This window comes from Mustela nivalis (assembly GCF_964662115.1).
Source record: "Mustela nivalis genome assembly, chromosome: 11".
Classification (NCBI taxonomy): domain Eukaryota; kingdom Metazoa; phylum Chordata; class Mammalia; order Carnivora; family Mustelidae; genus Mustela; species Mustela nivalis.
In genome coordinates, this window is record NC_139030.1 from 22,161,278 (window position 1) to 22,184,846 (window position 23,569).

The 23,569-nt window shown below is 37.2% G+C and overlaps 1 protein-coding gene across 2 annotated transcripts in view; it reads left to right on the top strand.

The window, feature by feature from the left end:
* THSD7B (thrombospondin type 1 domain containing 7B) overlaps positions 1–23,569 on the top strand; it is an 824,611-nt gene that overhangs the window by 247,528 nt on the left and 553,514 nt on the right. For both annotated transcript variants that reach the window (XM_082689340.1, XM_082689339.1), the window contains exon 3: positions 4,793–5,603. In XM_082689340.1, the coding sequence (XP_082545466.1) occupies positions 4,793–5,603 (811 nt within the window). The remainder of the gene's footprint in view (positions 1–4,792; positions 5,604–23,569) is intronic.

Consider the following 23,569-nt stretch of genomic DNA (forward strand, 5'->3'; position numbering starts at 1 on the left):
CATGGGTTTTAGTTTAAATGCATATTATGTCTAATTAAACTTTTAATCCTTTACTGGTTCTAAATTTTGTTTTATTTGTATTACTTGGGACCTGTTTTCAATGAAGAAATACCAAATTTGGGGCACCTGGGTGGCTCAGTTAAGCGTCTGCCTTTGACTCGGGTCATGATCCCAGGGTCCTGGTATTGAGCCCCAATTCAGGCTCCTTGCTCACTGGGAAGTCTGCTTCTCCCTCTCCTTCTGCCTCTTCCCCTGCTTGTGCTCAATCTCTCTCTCTGAGATAAAGAAACAAATTCTTAAACATGACTGATGTTTAAAAGCCTGGGTTTCCTATATGTTTCTTTAGATTATTTATCTCAGATATATATTGTGACTATAATCACATTTTATGTATATGAAAAGTTTAAAGGCGATATTCATTTTCTCCATGCAACTGCTCAAAACTTGAATATGTTCTATTTCTGAGCTTGGACAAGGGACACACGATTTCTCAAACTGTAGTTCACATTTTACTTCAATATGTGTGTTTTCTGAAATGGCAAAATCCCTCAGGGCTATGTGATTTTCACTAGTGCGTATGTTTGAAGTTCATAGGCAAACACAACTGAATAAATCATGGAACACATTTTTTTTCTGTGTGCCTGAGAAATGCAAATTATTATAGTATTATAGGTTAATTGCTGAGAGGTCTGGTCTCCATCTTGTATATCTTGTTTGCAATTTTTTTTTAAAGATTTATTTATTTATTTATTTGACAGAGACAGAGAGAGAGAGATCACAAGTAGGCAGAGAGGCAGGCAGAGAGAGAGAGGAAGGGAAGCAGGCTCCCTGCTGAGCAGAGAGCCTGATGTGGGACTCGATCCCAGGACCCTGAGATCATGACCTGAGCCAAAGGCTGCGGTTTAATCCACTGAGCCACCCAGGCGCCCCTGCAATTTGTTTTTCATTTATTCCATGTGTACACAATTCACTTTGTATTTGCTTGTTACTTACATGCTGTTCAGTTGTCTGCAAAGTTAGCTTTTTTTTTTTTTTTAAAGATTTTATTTATTTACTTGTCAGAGAAAGTGAGCACAGGCAGACAGAGTGGCAGGCAGAGGCAGAGGGAGAAGCAGGCTCCCCGCCGAGCAAGGAGCCCGATGTGGGACTCTATCCCAGGAGGCTGGGATCATGACCTGAGCCGAAGGCAGCCGCTTAACCAACTGAGCCACCCAGGCATCCCTGCAATGTTTGCTTTTAACATGAGGAGAAACTATTCTTCCCTGACTGTGCCTTCCTAAATGTACTGACTAGTGCTTATCAGCATTTCCAGGGCTAGGAGGGGGAAATTGTTCCTCACATACTACCTTGATTACTTGTATTCATTTTCAAAGGAACAGATCAGAGGGATCATAGCTAAGCTAAGAAACAGAACTGCCTTGTGATGTTAGGATTGCCTATACTAATGCACACCCTGGAAAAGACTCTTTTCAAATGCAGGGCAAGAGCCCATGCTTAGAGTCTCATGGATCTGGAGTCCCACTCTAGTCTGCCTGGTACTGTGTAACCTTGGATGTGCTTTATAACTGCTCTGAGCTTCATTTCCCCAACTGATGAAATAAACATTCTATCCCCATGTCAGAGGACTGTTGTAGGAATAGGAAGGAACTGGGCAAACCACTAGGGGTATATGACAAACCAACTCTCAGTTTGTTTGTTTTTTAAATGCCTTGATTTGCCTTGATTTGTAGTGTGGTGTAAATACTCTCATCATGGTTGATTTCAAAGTATGAATGATTTAACAACCACCTGGTAAAATGCTTGAATATGTAACAGTCCTCTAGTACTATCCAAGCCTAGCACAGCACTGCTAGCCCTTAACAAATTGTGATAATTACTTCTTAATAGTTATATTTCGTCTCCCCTTGATCTAAGAAAATGTTTGCTGTTTGATGCATTTCTATATAGATAAAGAATGTGAAGGCTAAGTGAAGGATAATAATGTATAAGGTTTAAAATATTAATGACTTCAAATAATGAAAAAATAGCTACCTTAACAATTTTGAAAGTGACTGAAAAACTTACAAGAAGGAAACATTTTAATAAGAAAATGTGTTAGTAAAATGCTTTAAAAGTAAGAATAAAGATCACTTTGTAAGATGAATTAAATTTAATATCAGCTTTTTCAGATTGGTTAGAAATGGTTTGATTTCTCTGGTCTTTCTTTCTTTACACAAAAAGTCCTTAGGGGAATTATGTGTATTTGATATGTTAACAAATAAAGGTATGCAGACAGCCATTATTTAGAAACCTAGTACTTTCAAAAAGAGCTTCTTTCAATTTCATCTAGTATCCGTTTTATGTTATTCAAAACTGGTTATAGATTTTAAAGTTTGCTACAGGGATGTATTTTTGGAAGTATTTCTTTACTGAGTAACCATGGCAATTTTTTTTTTTTTTTTTTTTACAATAATGAAAATTTGCATGTGTAGTCTGACATGTTGGACAAGGAATGGCATACTTGAACTGAGATTGCTCCAGAACATCTGGACACATGAAGTCTGTAAATGACTTTCATGTAACAATGAACATCTCAATTAACAAAGCACAAAATTGTGGTTGATTGAGGAGAAAATTACCAGAATTGTGGGCACTTGATGAAATCAGTTTGTGCTGAGAGTACCATTTTTTATGCGCATTTACTGTGCCCAGGAGCAGTCAGTGCTGGGACACTGCGCCTGGGCAATGTGTGGGTAAACTCAAGGACAGTTGTTTTCTTTCTTTCTTTCTTTCTTTCTTTCTTTCTTTCTTTCTTTCTTTCTTTCTTTCTTTCTTTCTTCTTTCTTTTTCTTCTTCTTCTTCTTCTTCTTCTTCTTCTTCTTTTTTAAGATTTTATTTATTTATTTGACAGAGAGAGAAAGAGAGACAGTGAGAGAGGGAACACAAGCAGGGGGAGTGGGAGAGGGAGAAGCAGGCTTCCCACTGAGCAGGGAGCCTGATGCAGGGCTCCATCCCAGGACCCTGGGATCATGACCTGAGTGGAAGGTAGACGCTCAACGACAGCCACTCAGGCATCAAGGGCATTTCTATGGGTAAAAGGTGACTTACTTCAATGAAACTCCTCTGTCTACTTCAGCAAGAAGAGGCTCCACGATGGGGACACTGAAAGGAGAAAGGACATGAGGGTATTTTCTATGTTAATCTCACTCATAAAGTGACAGAAGCCATTGGCAAGTAGGTCTACATATCCAGACAACGCTGTGAGGAAGAACACTTGTCCTGAACTTTAACAGTGAGAAATCCTCACTGCAGCATATTGGCCACAACTTCAGATATCTGTATCTCTGGGGATGTATATGTCTCTTCCTAAGTGGGATGTACTCCATACACATTTCCTGTTCCTAGAGATATTATGGGTGTGCATAAAAACACATTTCATGAAGTTTTGGATGTTTGATCAGGTTTGGGGGAAGAGAGAAAGACTACACCTTCTTTCTCTTACCTAGGTAAATTAAAATATTTCTCAGGATGTGAATTGCCTTTATTATCACATCCTAGTGCAGGGGCAAAGGTTACATGGTTAAGCTGGTAAAGTTTTCTCAGGTTCATGTTACAACTAAGTAAAATGAAAGAGAGGAAAGTATTCTTTTCCCATTGTCACAAAATGTGACACCTTGCCATCCTTATGAAACGTATAGTCAGCCTTCTGGATAAGGTTGCATGGTATGTCTATGGATTAGTTGCAAAACTGTGAGAAACATCAATGGATATTATTTGTCCCTTTCTTTGTGGGACTCTTTCCCATAAAAATATATTCATTAATTAAAAGGTTTGATGTATTACAAACTAATGTTGGAAGCTTGACCCAGAGTTAATACCTATGAGAAATCAAAGTGGGTATATTTCAGGGGTCAGAGAGGCAGAATTTCCATAGGCAGTTCAGTGGAGCTACTGCTGCTTTTAGTGTATCCTTTCCCATCAGATATTTTCTTTTTCATGCAATTCACTCTGCAAGCAAAATCCCAAAGCAGGGACACCTATTTAGCAAATGAAAGTATATTTAAGATACTTTGACAGGTCATTTTTTAAAAACATAGTTCTCTTCTGAGCCACCTGCTGTATTGAGGTGAAGGCTTGGAAACATGAAAAATTCTACTTTATTAAAATCCTGGGTTTAGGGCTTTTCTTTTGTTATTATTATTTTTTAAAATATTTTATTTATTTATTTGACAGAGAGTAGGCAGAGGCAGACAGAGGGAGAGGGGGAAGCAGGCTCCCCGCTGAGCAGAGAGCCCGATGTGGGGCTCGATCCCAGAACCCTGGGATCATGACCTAAGCCGAAGGCAGAGATTTTAACCCACTGAGCCACCCAGGCTCCCCTGGGGCTTTTCTTTTAGATTGAAACACTAACTAGGAAGTATTAATATTGAGTTAGATATATAGGCTTTAAAACCGAATGATTACAATGATAGCAATCATTTATTAAGTGTGTGTTGACACCACCTTGTCCCTCCGATCCTCAGAATAGCTCTGCAAGTTAGTGCTTTTATTCTGTCTCTTAGGTCAAGGAAACGAAGGCTTAGAAAGTGGAAGTAACTGGTCCACGTTGACATTGCTGGTGAGAGACCGAATGGGGACTGTTAACAAAAGCAAACTGATGCGGCGTCCACACTTTTAACAACCAGATGATATTGTCCACTCAAACCCGTCATTTCATACTGGTCGTGTTGGGAAGTGTTCAAATTGACCCATCTTTGTGTGGATGGCGGCTTGGAACCTCTGCGTAACTGACGCCCTTGTCTTTCGCCCGCAGGCCCCTGGGGAAGGTGTACGGGCGACTGTGGACCGGGAGGAGTGCAGAGTCGCGCGCTGTGGTGTTTCCACGTGGAAGGGCGGACGAGTCCCGTCTCCAACTGCGACGAGAACCACAGGCCTCCCAAGGAAAGAAGTTGCTTCCGGGTGTGTGACTGGCACAGCGACCTCTTCCAGTGGGAGGTCTCCGACTGGCACCGCTGCGTGCTGGTTCCCGCCAGCGCCGGCCAAGCGCCGCCTCGGACCGCGGAGTGCGTGACGGCGCAGCACGGGCTGCAGGACCGCACCGTGCGCTGCGTTCAGAAGTTGAACAGAACCAGGGTCCTCAATGAGATTTGTGAACACTTTGCCCCTCAGCCGCCCACAGAACAAGCTTGCCTCGTGCCCTGCCCCCGGGATTGTATCGTATCCGAGTTCTCCCCGTGGTCCGAGTGCAGCGAGGGCTGTGAGAAGCAACTGCAGCACAGGACGCGGGCGGCCATCGCTCCCCCTCTCTACGGCGGGTCTCCGTGCCCCAACCTGACCGAGTCCAGGGCCTGTGACACTCCCATTTCCTGTCCTCTTGGCGAAGAGGAATATACTTTCAGCCTTAAAGTAGGACCGTGGAGTAAATGTAGACTGCCTCATCTTAAAGAAATGCACCTCAGTGGAAGAGCTGTTCTGGATTTCAGCTCTGATTCAAAGGAGCGAGTCACCTTTCGACATCAGAGTTACAAGCCGCATCCCCTGTCCAGGCCCTGGGACTTAGACATAGGTTATCAAACCCGGCAGGTCTGGTGCACCAGAAGTGACGGGGAAAATGCCATGTTAAGGTAAAGAGGTCTTCGGTGTTTTTATCTTCGATTCACCTAGATATTTTACAACGTAATTTCAGAAGGTTTCTTTTTTTTATTTTTTTATTTTTTTAAAGATTTTATTTTTATTTATTCGACAGAGGGAGAACACAAGTAGTCAGAGAGGCAGGCAGAGAGAGAGAGAGAGAGAGGAGGAAGCAGGCTCCCTGCTGAGCAGAGAGCCCGATGCGGGACTCGATCCCAGGACCCTGAGATCATGACCTGAGCCGAAGGCAGCGGCTTAACCCACTGAGCCACCCAGGCGCCCTCAGAAGGTTTCTTTATGAGTCCCTGTGAAGGGAACATTATAACCAGGTTGGGATTTCATCAGAGAAGTTTTCAGTTTCAGTTATGACTATTTCAGAGTATAGACCAGGCAGGGCTCTGAATTCTTCCATAATTAGTAGTGCAACTATAGAGGATAGGGCATATATTACCACGGTTTATCAAAATATCACCCAATTAAAATAGGTTTCTACTGTTACTACAGTAATAAAAGACTGAGCCCTTCTTTATAATAGTAAAAATTCCAATTGACTCTCAAACTTGGTATGTAAGTTAGGCAAACATTTATCATTTTCACAGCTTTCATTTTTTTTTTCTTTTTAAGATTTTATTTATTTACGAGAGAGAGAGAGAGAACACACTCAAGCAGGCAGAGAGGCAGGCAGAGGCAGCGAGAGAAGCAGGCACCCTGCCGAGCAAGGAGCCCGATGCGGAAATCGAACCCGGGACCCCTGGATCATGACCTGAGCCGAAGGCAGCGGCTTAACCAACTGAGCCACCCAGGCGTCCCACGACTTCTTTTTTAAAATTTGTTTTTCTTTACTTTTGTTTTCATGATTAAGAAGGTTCTCTAACATTTTAGTTGTAGATTTTTTGTTGTAGTAATAATGGCAGAAAGTTAATCCATTAACTTAATGGCATTACGTAATTATTACTTATTTAATAATTATACATTATTACTTCTTAAGAAATAATGGCAGTAAGTTAATCTGTCCAAATGAATGCTTTCTAAGACATTGATTTGAAAAAACAATATTACCTTGCTCAATAATAAACCGAATTACAAATCTGTAAAGGAAATGGACTACAACTTTTAAAAGGGAAAATTTAGGCTTAAAAATTATTTGTAACTGTTTTACTTTAAATTCTGGTACCAAAAAAGTCACGACATAAGTATATAGAAATATGCTCACAGTTGTGTTTAATTTTCCCCAGAAGGTCTTAAACGGAAGCATTGGTATTTTACCAAGTTTTTTCCAAATTTAAATGCCTTTCACTAGTGCTTTAAATTATAAAACAGTGAAACGCTCATCCCTAGAATTAATCATTATCATCAGTTACTGTTTTCTTGGAATCCACAGCTGGCTCGGAGAGGCTCAAAAGACTACCTCTGTTATTGAAGAACAAAGTAATATTGTGATTTTGTTTTGTTTTGTGTTTTTTCTTTTGACTTCACAAATGAGTGTATTTTGTCTTTGCTGCTTCATTCTGATTTATGCCATATGCAGTTGGCAAGTCCATTGAAAAGTGCTTTTCTGCCTTTTATTGCCTGCCCCTGTGAAGCCCAAAAGATTAAGCAGATGATTTGGGTGATTATTGTTTGAATGTGTGTTTGTGGGATTCTGCAGACACCGTTTTCTTAATAATTCCAGAGAATGTTTTCATTTTTAGGCTGCTTGTTTTTGCCGTGTTTTGTTTTTTAATTCGGTGACTTTATTTTTTACAGTGGTTTTAGATTTACAGAAAAATTGAGTGGAAAATACAGTTTCCATATATCTTCTCATCACTCCCCTCCACACATACAGTTTCATACATCTTGCATCAGTGTAGTGTTTGCTACAATTCGTGAGCCAGATTAATATAGTACTATAGTCCATAGTCTGCATTAGAATTCACTGTATTGCACATTCTATGGGTTTGGACAAGTGTATAATGATATATATCTACTGTTACTGTATCGTACAGAATAGTTTCACTGCCCCAAAATCTGCTCCACCCGTTGATCCCAACTTTCCTCTCCCCAGTTCTGTTCCCTGGCATTCAATGATATTTTTACTGGTTACATAGTTTTATCTTTTTCAGAGTGTTATATAGTTGGGATGATACAGTAGTTAGCCCTTTTCTTATTGGCTTCTTTGTCTTAATGATATGTATTTGAAGTTCCTCCATGTATATTCATGGCTTGATAGCTCAGTTCTTTTTATCACGGAATAGTATTTGTTGGTTTACCAACTACCCCCCCCTCCCACCCCATATACACAGGGCAAGAAGAGACCAAAGAAAGAGGCAGACCACTCCAGACTGGTAGGTGGCATTTTAATAAGCAAGAGAACTTACTTACGAGGCTTGTTTTAGGTGGCTGCAAAAATGAGTAGATCTATGAAACCACCTGCCAAATCTTAAAAGTTTATATAGAGGATTTAGATGGGGCCAGTCACATATTACCCCCCCCCACCCCCCCGGCCAGATGGTCTCAAAACACTCCCTTGAGGCTACATCCTTAGAGAAGTTCCCACTGTGTACAGAGTATATGGAGGACAATGGAGGGAGTGAGGAGCCTCCAGTTGCCCAGGTCCAGACCAAGGGTCAACTAGAAGTCACACCCTCTTGATTACTTCCTCCAACTGTATTCTGTTGCATAGCTATATCACAATTTGTTATCCATTCACCTATTGAAGGACATCTTGGTTGCTTCCAAGTTCTGGCAGTTATAAAGTTTCTATAAACATTCATCTCCAGATTTTTATGTGAACATACGTTTGCAACTCATTTGGAAAAATACCAATGGGCACATTCCTGTATTTTATGGTAAGAGTTTGTTTAGTTCTGTAAGAAACTGCCAAACTGTCTTCCAAAGTGGCTGTGTCATTTTGCATTCCTACCAGCAATAACTGAGAGTTCCCATTGCTTCACATTCTTGCCAGCATTTGCTATTGTCAGTGTTTTGGATCTTAGCCATTTTTAAATAGGTGTGTAGTTGTATCTTGTTTTAATTTGCAATTCCTTAATCACTTATGATGTTCAGCATCTTTTCATATGCTTACTTACCATCTGTTTATCTTCCTTGGTGAGGTGTCCAAATCTTTTGCCAATTTTTTGAGTGGTTTTCTTATGGTTGAGTTTTGCAAATTCTTTGTATATTTTGGATACTAGTCCTTTATCAGATATGTGTTTTGAAAATATTTCCTTCCAACTTATGGCCTACCTCTTGAGTGTTTCAAAAGCATCTTTCACAGAGAAGAATTTTTTTTTTTGTTTGCTTTTTTAAAATCTTAATGAAGTCCTATTTATCAGTGTTTCTTTCATGGCCTGTTCTTTGATGTTCCATCTAAAACAACAACAATAAGTTCTCTAAACCTAAGATCAACTAGATTTCCTCCTATATTGTTTTCTAGGAGTTTTATAGTTTCACATTTTACAATTAGGTCTATTATCCAGTCTAATTTTTGGGAAAGAATGAGGTCAATGTCTGAATTCGTTTTGTGTTTTGTTTTGTTTTTTTAAAGATTTTTATTTATTTGTCAGAGAGGGAGAGAGAGTGAGCGAGCACAGGCAGACAGAGAGGCAGGCAGAGGCAGAGGGAGAAGCAGGCTCCCTGCCGAGCAAGGAGCCCGATGTGGGACTTGATCCCAGGACCCTGGGATGATGACCTGAGCCGAAGGCAGCTGCTTAACCAACTGAGCCACCCGGGTGTTCCTCGTTTTTTTTTTTTTTTTTAACATGTGGATATTCAGTTGTTTTAGGATCATTTGTTTAAAAGACTCTACATTCTCTATCGAATTGCCTTTGCTCTTTTTCAAAGATTATTTGTTTTTATGTGGATCTATTTCTGGACTCTCTGTCTTTATTCCACTATCTATTGATCTATTTGCCAGTAAAACAATGTGTTAAATACTGAAGCATTAAAGTAAGTCTTGAAGCTGAGTAGTGTCAGTCCTCTGAATTGTTCTTTTTTTAATGTTGTATTGACTGTTCTGGGTCTTCTGTTTTTCCATATAAATTTCAGAATCAGTTTTTTCGATATCTACAAAATAATTTGCTGAGATTTTAGTGTATGGAGCAATTTGCAAAGAAATAACATCTTGATAATATTGAGTCTTCCTCTCCATGTACCTAGAATATTTCTTCATTTATGTACATCTTTGATTTCATCATCAGAGTTCTTCACTTTTTGTCATGTAACTCATACATATTTTTTAGATTGATACGTAATTCATATATTTTGGTGCTAATACAAATGTATTGAGTTTTAAATTTCAAATTCTAATTTTTCATTGCTAGTATACAAGAAAGCAAATGACTTTTTTTTTTTTTAAAGATTTTATTTATTTATTTGACAGAGAGAGAAATCACAAGTAGGGGGAGAGTCAGGCAGAGAGAGAGAGAAGCAGGCTCCCGCTGAGCAAAGAGCCCGATGCGGGGCTCGATCCCAGGACACTGAGATCATGACCTGAGCCGAAGGCAGCGGCTTAATCCACTGAGCCACCCAGGCGCCCCAAGCAAATGACTTTTATATACCTTGCTTTCTGTTACAATCACTAGTTTCAGGGCTATGTGTTATTATTGTTGATACAGATTCTTTGGGATTCTCTATGTAGGCAAGCATATCATTTGCAGGCAAAAGAAGTTTTATTTCCTCCTTTCCAATCTGTAGTCCTTTCATTTCCTTTTCTTGTCTTATTGTATTATCTAAGGCTTTCAGTTTGAAGTCAAATAGGAGTGATAGGGATGGGTATCCTTGCCTCATTCCTGATCTTAGCAAGAAAACATCTGGTTTCTCACAAGTAAGAGTGATGCTAAATGTAGGTTTTTTGGTGGCTATTCTCTTCTTTAAAAAACTTTTTTTATTTTAGAGAGAGCAAGAGCATATGCTTGAGTGCAAGCAGGGAGGGGGCAGAGGGAAAGAAACTCAAGCAGAACCTGTTTGGGGTGGGCTGGGGGTGCTTAACCTCATGACCCTGAGATCATGACCTGAGCTGCAATCAAGAGTTGGATACTCAATTAAGTGAGTCAACCAGGCACCCCATGAACTTTATTTATCATGTTGAAGAATTCCCCCTATATTCCTAGTTTGCTGAGAATTTTTGTGATGCATTGGTTTTGGTTTTTGTTAAGTACTTTTTTTTTTCCAAGTGCTTTTTCTGTGTGTATAGATATGATGGTGTAATTTTACTTCAGTCTGTGTATATGTTAGATTGTGTTAGTTGATTTTTGAATGTTGAACCAGCTTTGCATACCTGGAATAAATCGCATTTGGTTATGATGTATTTTTTTAATGTATGTTGGGTTTTATTTGCTAATATTTTGTCAATATATTTTTGCATATATGTTTATGGGAATATTAGTCTTAGTTTTCCTTTCTTATGTCCTTGTATGGTTTTTGGTAATAGTGTAGTGCTGGCCTCATGAATGAATTGGGAAATGTATATTCTGCTTTGATTTTCTGAAATAAATTACATCAAATTAGTGTAGATTTTTCTTGACTGTTTGTTAGAATTCACAGTTGACCCATTGGGACCTGGTGTTTTCTGTTTTGTCAGGTTATTAATTATTGATTCAATTTCTTTAATAGAAATACACCTACTCCTATTATAGATTTCTCTTTGTGTGAGTTTTAGCATGTTGTGTATTTCAAGGAATTGATCCATTCGCATAATTTATCAAATTTGTCAGTATAGATTTGTTCATAATATTCCTTTATTATCCTTTTAATGTCCATGAGATCATTTTTGATGACCTCTCTTTCATTACTGATATTAATACTTTGTGTCTTCTTCTTCTTCACCTCTCTTTCATTACTGATATTAATACTTTGTGTCTTCTTCTTCTTCTTCTTCTTCTTTTTTTTTTTTTTTTTTTAATTTAGTTAACCTGGCTAGAGGTGTATCAGTTTTACTGACTGTTTTTGAGAACGAGCTTCTGGTTTCAGATATTTCTCTACTGATTTTATGTTTTCAGTTTTATTGATCTCAGTTCTAATTTTTATTATTTTCAGTTTGCCTACTTTGGATTTAATTTGCTCTTCTTTTTCTAGTTTTCTAAGGCAGCTTAGGTTATTGCTTTTAGGTATTTTCTTTTTTCTCTACTATGTGAATTCAGTGCCATAAATTTCTTTCTAATCATTGCTTTCACTACATCCCACAAATTTTAATTAGTTGCATTTTTATTTTCATTCAATTCCAAATAGTGTTTAACTTCTCCTGTGACTTCTTTGACCCATGCATTATTTCAAAGGGTGGTGTTTAATCTCCCAAGTATTTGGGGATTCTCCAGCCATATTTCTGTTATTGATCTTTATTTTAATTCTGTTGTGTCCTCAGAGTATACTTTATATGATTTCTGTTCTTTTAAATTTGTTAAAGTGTATTTTGTGGCCTGAAAATTTGGTCTGTCTTGGTGAATGTTCTATATAATGTGGAGAACAATGTGTATTCTGTTATTGTTGGGTGGAGTATTCTGTAGGTGTCAATTATGTCCCGTTGATTGATGGTGCTGTTTGGTTCAACTGTGTCTTTACTGATTTTCTGCCTGCTGGATCTGTCCATTACTGATTGAGGGGTGTTGAAGTCTCCAACTATAATAGGGAATTCATCTATTTTTCTTTGCAGTTCTATCAGTTTTTGCCTCATGTATTTTGATGCTCTTTTCTTAGGTTCATACACATCAAGGATTGGTATATATTCTTGGGGAATTGACCACTTAGTTGTTATGTAATATCTCTCTATAGCCCTAACCGTTTTTCTTTTTTTTTTTTTTTGTGATTTTATTTTATTCATTTATTTTTTTATTGTTCCAAGATTCACTGTTTATGCACCATACCCAGTGCTCAATGCAATAAGTGCCCAATGCTCCACCCCTCACTCTTCCAAAACCCTTAGTTTGTTTCTCAGAGTCCTCAGTCTCTCATGGTTTGTCTCCCCCTCTGATTTCCCCCAACTCACTTCTCTCCATCTCCCAGTGTCCTCCTAACTGTTTTTCTTGTTCTGAATTCTGATTTGTCTGGAATTAATATAACGACTCCAGCTTTCTTTTGATTACTTTTAGCATGGCATTTCTTTCTCTATCTCCTTACATTTTAATTTACCCGTGTCTTTAAAGTGGGTTTCATGTAGATAATATACAGTTGGGTCTTGTTGGTAATCCACTCTGACATTTTCCGTCTTTTAGTTGGTATATTTGTATCATTGACATTTTAAAATAATTTTTTATTTTATTTTTTAATTAAAAATTTAATCCATCAAATATAATTTAATTTAACTTTAATTTAATTTAATTAAATTATTAACATTTAAAATTATTATTTATATAATTGGATTAATATCTTTTACATTTATTGTTTACTCTTTATTGCCCTATTTTTTGTTTCTCTCTTTGACTTCTTTTGTTTTTTTATCTCTGATTGCAATTGAACATTTTATATTATGCCATTTTGTCTCCACTCATAACGTATCAATTATAGTCTCTTTTCCGTACCTTTTTCAATGGTCACCCTAGAGTTTGCAATGTAAATTTACAACTAATCCAAGTCCACTTTCAAATAAAACTATACTACTTTACATATAGTACAAGTATCTTGTAACAGAATATTCCCAGTCCCTTAGTCTCATCCCTTATAACACTGCTGCCATTAATTTCTCCTACCCATAGCCCACAATTACTCAATACATTGTTATTATAATTTTGAACAAACTATTATCTCTTAGATTAGTTATGAATGAGAAAAAATAAAATATTTTACCTTCAGTTATTCCTTCTTTAACAGTCCTTCTTTATTTATGTAGTTCCAAGTTTCTGACCAGAACCATTTTCTTCTCTCTAAAGAATTTCTTTCTAACATTTCTTTCAGGGCAGTTCTATTAATGACACATTTCCTAAATTTTTGTTTGAGAAAGTCTTTATGTCTCTACTTTTAAAAGTTAATTTCACTGGATATAGAATTTAGAGTTGGTGGGTATTTTTTCTTTTCTTTTTCTTTCTTTCTTTTTTTTTTTTTTTTAATCAGCAGTGCTTTTATTTAGACAAATGCTAATGATGATGAACTATTAGGTTTAGAATCCTCCTTTGCATTGAGATTTTGATCCAGGATCTTCAGTTGTGAAATTGTTATCCATTTGATCATATGGCATTTTTTTAACCTTATTGATTGATTGATTGATTGATTTAGTTATTGATTGATTGATTGATTTAGTTAGTTAGTTAGTTCAATTAGCCAGCATATAGTACATCATTAGTTTGTGATGTAGTGTTCAAGGATTCATTAGTTGCATATAATATGGTGTGGGTCTTTTTCTGCCAACACTCTATTCTGTTTTTGCATGAATAGGTTTTTGTTCGTTTATTTTGTTTACTATTAACACCCTAGCTTTTTTTTTTTTTTAAACATTTTATTTATTTATTTGACAGAAAAAGATCATAAGCAGGCAGAGAGGCAGACAGAGAGTGAGAAGGGGAAGCAGGCTCCCTGCTGAACAGAGAGCCTGATGCAGGGCTGGATCCCAGGACCCTGAGTTCATGACCTGAGCCTAAGGCAGAGGCTTAATCCGTTGAGCCATCCAGGCGCCCCACATGAATAGTTTTTAAAAGACATTTGATGTAGGGGTGCCTGGGTGGCTCAGTCCTGAGGCCCTCTGCCTTTGGCTGAAGTCATGAATCCAGGCTGAAGTCATGAATCCAGCCCAGCACTGGGCTATCTGCTCCGCTTGGCAGGGAGCCTGCTTCTCTGTCTTTCTCTGCCTGCTGTTCCTCCTACTTGTGCTAGCTCTCTGTCAAATAAATAAATAAAATCCTTTCAAAAAAATAAAAAAGAAAGAAAGAAAGAAATTTGATGTAATTCTAATCCTTGCTCCCCTATAGCTAAGGTGTTTCTCCTTCCCACTTCACCTCTTATTGCCAGCTTTTTTCAAGATATTCTCTTTGTCTTTGATTTTTCTGTTTTAAATATTGTATGTCCTGATGCAGTTTTTTGGTTTTGTTTTATTTTATTTATTTATTTATTTATTTATTTTCTTTATTAAGTTTATCCTGTGCTTTGTGTTCCCTGAGCTTCCTGAGTCTTTGGTTGGTCATCTGTCATTAATTTTGGAAAATTTCTCATTCATAATACTTCAAACATTCCTTTTTTACTTCTCTTCCCTCCCCTTTCCTTTCTTTCTTTTCCCTTTCTCTTTTCTTTCACTTCTGATATTCATTTGATTTTTGATACATTATTTGTAATTGTCATAACTCTATTATGACTTATCTTTTTTTTCTCCTTCATATTTCACTTTTGGAAGTTTCTTTTGACACTTTTCAAGCTTAGTGATATTTTCCTTAGCTATGTCCAGTTTATTGACATATCAAAGGGCATTCTTCATGTCTGTTTTAGTGTTTTTAACTTGTATCATTTCTTTTTGATTCTTTCATAGAATTTCCATCTGTCTGTTCATAATATATAGGATTGCATGTTGTAAATTTCTTATGCTAGACTTTTAGCATAGTAATCATAGTTGTTTTAAATTCCTAGTATGATAATGCCAAATTTTTGCTATATTTGCTATTGAATCTTATGCTTGCTCTTTTTCAAGCTGTGTGCTTTGTCTTTTAGTAGGTCTTTTATTCTTTTGTATGTCTTGTATTCTTTTGTTGAAAGCTGGACATGGTGTATTGTGTAAAAGGAACTTAGATTAAACAGGCTTTTAGAATGAGATTTTGTCTTTATTTGGCTAGGATTAGGGTGTGTTTGCTGTAGTTATAGAGGTGAAATGCTAAAATTTTCTTCAGCTGTCCTTGTTATATTTTTTCCCCTTTTTCACTTTTCTTTTTGAGTTTTCTTAGAGAAATCTTCCTAATTAAGGTCTGGTAAATGAAGTTCGTTTTATTGTAATTTTCTGTTATTGAGCTGGATCCTCATTGATGTTATTCTGAATTTTGGAGAGGGGGAAATGTTTTATATTATAGGCTTATGATTTGGTCTCAGTCTTTTATTGAACCTGTTCTCCTAGGATGTGGACTTTGTTTTACTTTATTTTATTTTATTTTTATTTATTTTGTTCAATTAACCAACATATAGTACACCATTAGTTTTGATGTAGTGTTCAGCGATTCATTAGTTGCATATAGCACCCAGTGCTCATCATCACATGTGCCCTCCTTAATGCCCATCACCCTATTACTCCACCCCTACACCCTCCTCCCTTCTATAACTCTCAGTTCAGTTCTTGGTGCTCAGAGTCTCTCATGAACTCTCCTGGAGTTCAGAGCCTCTCAGTTTGTCTCCCTCTCGGATATATACCCATTCAGCTTTCCCTCCCTTCCCCTGTGGTGCTCTGTTCTATTCCTTGTTTTCCACATATGAGTGAAACCATATGATAATTGTCTTTCTCTGATTGGCTTATTTTGCTCAGCATAATGGTAAGTATTCATCCTTTCTGATGGCTGAGTAATATTCCATTGTATATATAAACTACATCTTCTTTATCCATTCATCTGTTGAAGAGTGTCTCAGTCCTTTACACAGTTTGGCTATTGTGGACATTGCTGGTATGAATGTTGGGGTGCAGGTACCCCTTCTTTTCACTACATCTGTATTTTGGGGGTAAATACCTAGTAGTGCAATTGCTCCATTTTTCACTTTTAAGGAACTTCCATTCTGTTTTCCAGAGTGGCTGTACCCATTCATTTTGCATTCCCATCAGCAGTGGGAGGGTTCCCCTTTCTCCACATCTAGGATGTGGACTTTAAAAATGCTTCTCCAGGGGCGCCTGGGTGGCTCAGTGGGTTAAGCCTCTGCCTTCAGCTCAGGTCATGATCCCAGTGTCCTGGGATCCAGCCCCGCATCTGGCTCTCTGCTCAGCAGGGAGCCTGCTTCCCCCTCTCTCTCTGCCTGCCTCTCTGCCTACTCGTGACCTCTCTCTCTGTCAAATAAATAAATAAAATCTTTAAAAAAAAATGCTTCTCCAACTTCACAAGTTTTTCCTTCCCACTTAGGTAATACAAGAAGGATGCAGGGATCTGGATTTGGATATTTCCTTTCCCCAGGTCAGTTAGGCTCTGGTAAAATCCCAGTTGGTTAGGCTTTGGTAAACTAATTTCCTTTGAGGGTGGGCCATTTCAAGGTGAATTCTCTGGATATACTTCAGAATGGCTATTCTCATGATGGGATCATGAGAAGATTTTTCTTTTTCTTTTTTTTCCCTTTTTTCTTCTTAAAATTAACATATGATGTATTATTTGTTTCAGGGGTTCAGGTCTGTGATTCATCAGACTTACACATTCACAGCACTCACTATAGTACATACCCTCCCCAGTGTCCATCACCCAGTCACCTCCTTTTTCCCACCCCCCTCCACTCCAGCAACTCTCAGTTTGTTTCCCGAGATTAAAAGTCTCTTATGGTTTGTCTCCTGGTTCATCTTGTTTCATTTTTCTCTCCCTTCCCCTATGACCCTTATCTTGTTTCTCAAATTCCTCATAACAGTGAGATCATATGATAATTGTCTTTCTCTGATTGACTTTTTCCACGTAGCATAATACTCTCTAGTTCCATCCACATCATTAAGATTTTTCTTGATTGTGAGAACCTGGTCAGACTTATGGAGGTGAAACTCAGGAAAATAAGGGATTTCTAGTAGGAATGGGCCCTCCTGAAGTTTTTAATTGTAAAGCTCATCTACACTAACATCACCAGCAATTTGTTAATCACAGCTTAAGTTTTCCTACTCTGTAGTGACTCCAGCAACATTTTCTGCTCCTGAAGTTCTTCCAGTAAGTTATGATTCTCCATATTCACCTGTTTGTCTTTCCACTTTTTGGGACAGTTATCTGTCCCATGACTAAATCCTCTGATGAATTGAAGAAAAGTTGTTGATTTTCAGTTTAGCTTTTTTTTTTCTCGTTTTGGTGACAGCAGTGACACCTTCTAAGCTGCTTAGATGATGGAATGGAAACCAGAAGTTGCCATGTTCTCTTTTGAATTCCAGGCAGCATATTGAATGAAAACAACCTTTTATCTTTTAACATTATGTCATGAAATTTATACTATTTATTTCATTGAGTTATCAAAGAATTATGAAATGGCTCACATGCTATCATAAAATATTTAGTTATTAGGAAAATGTGTTAAGTGGCAATATTTCTGTTTCTCTGTTTTCTACCACAATGAACAGAAGCATTGCCCTTGACATTTTTGAGGTCACATTGTTGTCAATGTCGTTTAATTTTTATCTAACTTCATGAATTATAGTCTTCCAGATTTTTACTAAACCATTTCAAATCTCCACTTTTCCTTCTTTGTGGATCTGATACATTCAGGAAAACACTGTTATCTTTGTGTCTGTTAACTTCTCCAAGTTTCCCTTAATCAGTAAAAATTGTCTGAAATTATGGATCCCTTTTATGCAAAACTTATATCTACCTTTACATTGTCTTCCTCTCAGTGGTTTCGTAGAGACTGTAGGGATAAGTGGCATTTTTTTCCCCTTGTTTTGATTTTAGTAATGGATGGTTGTCATATCATTTAGAACAGGATACTTCCATAATGCATGCTTCTGCTTGTGCCTTGCTGGAAAGTCACTTTCACAATCTGGGACACCATGGAGGTTTAATTAATGCCCTTTACTAGTTCTCTCATTGATTACTGTTAATGTTTGATAATCACCTCAAGCAATTTTCCCTTCACACTTAATGTTTGCAGTGTGGTGGGCAATTGTGTTACTCTTGGTGCCACTCTGCTCCCTCATCATTGATTTGCCTATTGGGTTTAAAGATCTTTTGTTCTTAATTGTCTCATTGAATATCCTTTTTTTTTTTTTCTCTTTTATTTTGATGGGAGTTTCTCTGTGGTTCTATTATTATGTTTTTAAATAGCTGTCTTATAGCCTGTTCATTTTTTTTTTTTTTTTTCGGATATCAGTGATGATGTTATTGAACCTTTATAGTACCTAACTTAGTGAAATAAAATGTCTTCTTTATTCAGTGTTTGGTTTTGTTTTACTTTGTTTCTTTTCCTGTTAAAGTGGAAGTGCATGAGTGAAGAAATCTGAGTTTAGAGTAAGCAGTCTGTTTATATGAGTAAAAAAAGAGTGATTTATATTTATTATTTTGGTGAATAAAATTCAAATAAGTGGGTTTTACTTTTATTTTAATATAAAGGAACTGTTGACATGGGCAAACTTTTAAGAGCTGTGATCATTTGGTACATGTTAAACATACTTAAATTCTCAGGCTGCTATTCTTAAAAATATACTCTGTGACTTCCCTTGAAAAGAGTTCCGAAAAGGTAATAAATTTTGACTATAAAAAGAATCCTATCACTAAAACTCAAATTGTATTGTTACTTTTGCTTTTTTTTTTTTTTTAAAAAGATTTTATTTATTTATCAGAGAGAGGGGGGGAGAGAGCGAGCACAGGCAGACAGAGTGGCAGGCAGAGGCAGAGGGAGAAGCAAGCTCCCTGCTGAGCAAGGAGCCTGATGTGGGACTTGATCCCAGGACGCCGGGATCATGACCTGAGCCGAAGGCAGCTGCTCAACCAACTGAGCCACCCAGGCGTCCCTTGCTTTTGTTTTTTTATCCCTACTACCAGAGTAGATTTAGAAAGAAATTTTCTATTCCTATCCCTTTTAAAACATAAATAAATGCTGACCCTAAATATAAAATTATTTTCATAATTTGGTTTTTGAAAGTGGCAGAGAATATTTTTTTGCTTTTGTTGTGTTGGCAGGGATGAAGAGAGACTTTCTTTCCTGTTTTTTCTTTTCAGTTTACTTTCAGTTTTAGATTTAGTTTTCCTCTTGTCATATGTATTGATTTAATTTTATTTTTAAAATATATTGAACATTAACATCGTTCTGAAATCAAAAGTATACATACAGTTACTGGGAGGAGCGTTACTCCCTCTCGTGTGTTTTTATCCTGTCTCCTTTGTTTTGTAGATAATCAGTGTTCTTGTTTTCTAGTTTATCCTTCTTTCTTTCTTTCTTTCTTTCTTTCTTTCTTTTAAGATTTTATTTATTTATTTGAAAGAGACAGAGTGAGAGAGAGCGTGAGAGGGAAGGTCAGAGGGAGAAACACTCCCCATGGAGCTGGGAGCCTGATGGGGGACTCTGGGATTATGCCCTGAGCTAAAGACAGTCGCTTAACTGACTGAGCCACCCAGGTGTCCCCCTTCTGTATTTCTTTATGTTTTGTCATTTTCATTTCTTTCTTTTAGAGTAGCATGCTATATATATAATCTCTTTTGCATTGTCACCTAATATTATTTTCTATAAATTGCCCCATATCAGTTATTCAAGATCTTCCTCCCCCTTTTTTTTTTTTTTTTTGGTAGTGTATACTGCTTCATTGAATGTGTACACTGTAGCTTCTTTGAACAGATTCCTGTGCTTAGACATCTAGGTTTCTAATAGTAGGCAGTTACAGTTAATTCCCCAATGAATAAATTTTTGCTCCTATATTTTGATATTGGTGGAGGTTTTCCTTCTGGATAAATTCCTAAAAGTATGATTGCTGGGAAAAGGATAAATATATATGTTTGCTTAGATATTGCCACATTCTTTATGGGAGTGATGCCATCTTCCATTACCATCAACAAACATACAAAGAGAGCATATGTCAAGTTTTTTTAAACTTTTTTCTAATCTGAAATGTGAGAAACTTTATTGTAATAAGATTTTAATTTGCATTTCTCTTACTGTTTGTGAATTTGAGTATTTACCTTTATACTTAAGGGCGATATTTATAGATCATTTTGTGACTTGTCTGTGTTGCTTACCCATATTTCTATAGGCAGTTTTATCTCCGCTTTTATTTTTTCATGTTTGTAATTAGAGATATTAAGCCTGTATCTGTAATGTATGTTCTTACATTATTTTTCAATTGGCAGTCTGTATTTTGACTTTGTTTATGGTGTTTTTTGTCATGCAAAAGTTTAAAGTTTATCAATCAAATTGATAACTATATTGCATTTGGAATTTCAGTCATAATTAGAAAAGCTTTTCCATGCCCAGTTTAAATGTACGTATGATTTCTCTTACAGCAAGTATAATTTTATTTTTTAAATTTGAATCTTGGATCAAAGTGTGTTCTTCATAAAAGACTCTCTCTTTGACCCTGCAATTGAGAGAATATCTTTGTCAGATATTCCCTTTCTATGTGCAGTTGAATCTCTTATGGGGATCATATTCTATTTTAGTTGTCTATTTATTATTTATTTATTTGAGAGAGAGTGTGAGCAAGACTGAGAGAACACAGTAGCAGAGGAAGAGGGAGAGGGAGAGAAGCAGACTCCCCGCTGAGCACGGAGCCTGAAGCTGGGCTCAGTTCCAGGACCCTGAGATTATGACCTGAGCTGAAGACAGATGCTTAATCGACTGAGCCACCCAGGCACCCCTTAGCTGTCTATTTATGAGCTAGTCTCTGACTGTTTTAATTAGAGAGGCTTTGCCAGTATAATTCAATATCTGCTAGGGCTAGTCCCTTCTCATAACTGTTTTTTTTCTGTATTTCATAACTATTGCTTACAAAATTTATAATCAGCTTGTCCAGCTCAATAACATAAGCTCATTAGAATTTTGTGATTAAATAAAACTTAAAAGTTAGCTTAGAAAGAAATAACACCTGGGTATCGAGACATCCAAACAAAAAACAAGGGCTATGTTTTCATTTATTTCAAGTCTATTTCTGTGTCTATTAGAGATGTTTTCTAATTTTATTTGTAGGGATCTTAAACATTTCTTAAGTTGTTTCCCTAAGTTAAGTTTTATACTTTTGTTGGTTTTATAGATGGTTTTTGTTTTTCATCCATTATCTTCTTTAAGTGGTTAACACAAAATGCTATTGACACATGTATGTTACTTTTATAACTTGGAGCTTGCTGATTTCTTTTATTAGATGAGTCATTTTTTATCATTTATCTTCTGGTGATTTTCAAATATAAAGTTATGTTATCAGCAAATAGAGATAGTTTTGTATATATTTTTTCTCATTCTCATGCCTTTGTTTTCTCTGGTTTAATGTACGAATACAGAAAAATCTTAAATAGTCGTGAAGATAGTTCGTATTCTTAACTTTCTTAACTCTCATTGATAGTGCCTCCAGGATTTCCCCATTAAGTAAGATTTTGTTTTTAGGATTGAGGCATTGATCAGTTTTCTATTACCACTGTAACAAATTATCATGCACTTTGTGGCTTAAAACAACACATTTATTACTTTGTCATTATGGCAGTCAGAAGTCTGGAATGGATCTCACTGGAATGGAATCAGGCCCTCAGCAGGCTTCGTTTATTCCAGACACTAGCAAGAAGTTTCCTTGCCTTTTCAGCTTAGCAAGATGGCTTGAGTTCTTTGGCTGGAAGTGTAGTTTCATCAGATCTTTTTCTGAGAATTCTCTGAACCTTACCCCTGCGTCTCTCTTTTATTTTTATGGAAACTTGTTTGTACTTTGGGTCCACCAGGCTAATCCAGCATAATCTCCCCATCTTGAAATCCTTATCAGCAAAGTATCTCTTGTCATTTAAGGGAACATATGCACAGGTTCCCGGGGACTAAGGCATGAACTTCTTTGTGGGGAGAGGCATGTTCCACCTGTCACAAGAGGAGCACATGCACATGTGTGTTTGTATTCAATCATATTAAGGAAATAGCCATCCATTCCTGTTTTTTGTTAAGAGTTTGTATTAGAATGGGTATTAAATTGTGTTGAAGGCCTTTTTTAGGTCTATCTTCTTATTTTATTATTATTAGTATTTTTATTATGTTAGTCACCATACAGTACGTCCTTAGTCTTTGATGCAGTGTTCATGATTCATTGTTTGCCTATAACACTCAGTGCTCCATGCAATACGTGCCCTCCTTAATACCCACCACCAGGTTTACCCATCCCCCCACCCTTCTGCCCTCAAAAATCCTCAGTTGTTTCTCAGAGTCCACAGTCTCTCATGGTTCATCTCACCCTCCAATTCCCCCGCTTCCATTTTTATCTCCTGTCTCCTAATGTCCTCCATGCTATTCCTTATGTTCCACAAATAAGTGAAACCATATGATAATTGACTTTCTCTGCTTGACCTATTTCACTCAGCATAATCTCTTCCAGTCCCGTCCACGTTGATACAAAAGTTGCGTATTCATCCTTTCTTTTTTTTTTCTTTTTTTCTTTTTTTAAAGATTTTATTTATTTATTTGACAGACAGAGATCACAAGTAGGCAGAGAGGCAGGCAGAGAGAGAGGAGGAAGCAGGCTCCCCATTGAGCAGAGAGCCCGATGTGGGGCTCGATTCCAGGATCCTGGGATCATGACCTGAGCCAAAGGCAGAGGCTTTAACCCACTGAGCCACCCAGGTGCCCTGGGTATTCATCCTTTCTGATGGAGGCATAATACTCCATTGTATATGGACCACATCTTCTTCATCAGTTCCTCTGTTGAAGGGCATCTCGGCTCTTTCCTCAGTTTGGCTACTGTGGCCATTGCTGCTATGAACATTGGGGTGCACATGGCCCTTCTTTTCACTGCGTCTGTATCTTTGGGGTAAATTCCCAGTAGTGCAATTGCTGGGTCATAGGGTAGCTCTATTTTTAAAATTTTGAGGAACTTCCACACTGTTTTCCAAAGTGGCTGCACCAACTTGCATTCCTACTAACAAGGGAAGAGGTTTCCTCTTTCTCCACATCCTCTCCAACATTTGTTGTTTCTTGTTTGGTTAATTTTGGCCACTCTAACTGTTTTAAGGTGGTATCTCTATGATGATTTGAATTTCCCTGATGGCTAGTGATGGTGAATATTTTTCATAGGTTAGCTGTCTGTATGTAGGCCTATCTTTAAAGATAAACAGATAAACACAAGATTTTTTCTTTGTATCTACTAAGTGTGAATTATACCCATATATTTTCCAATATTGAGCCATTTTGCATTTGTAACACATACTTCACTTTGTGGTTTTCTTCTTTTTGCTCTGTATACCAAGTT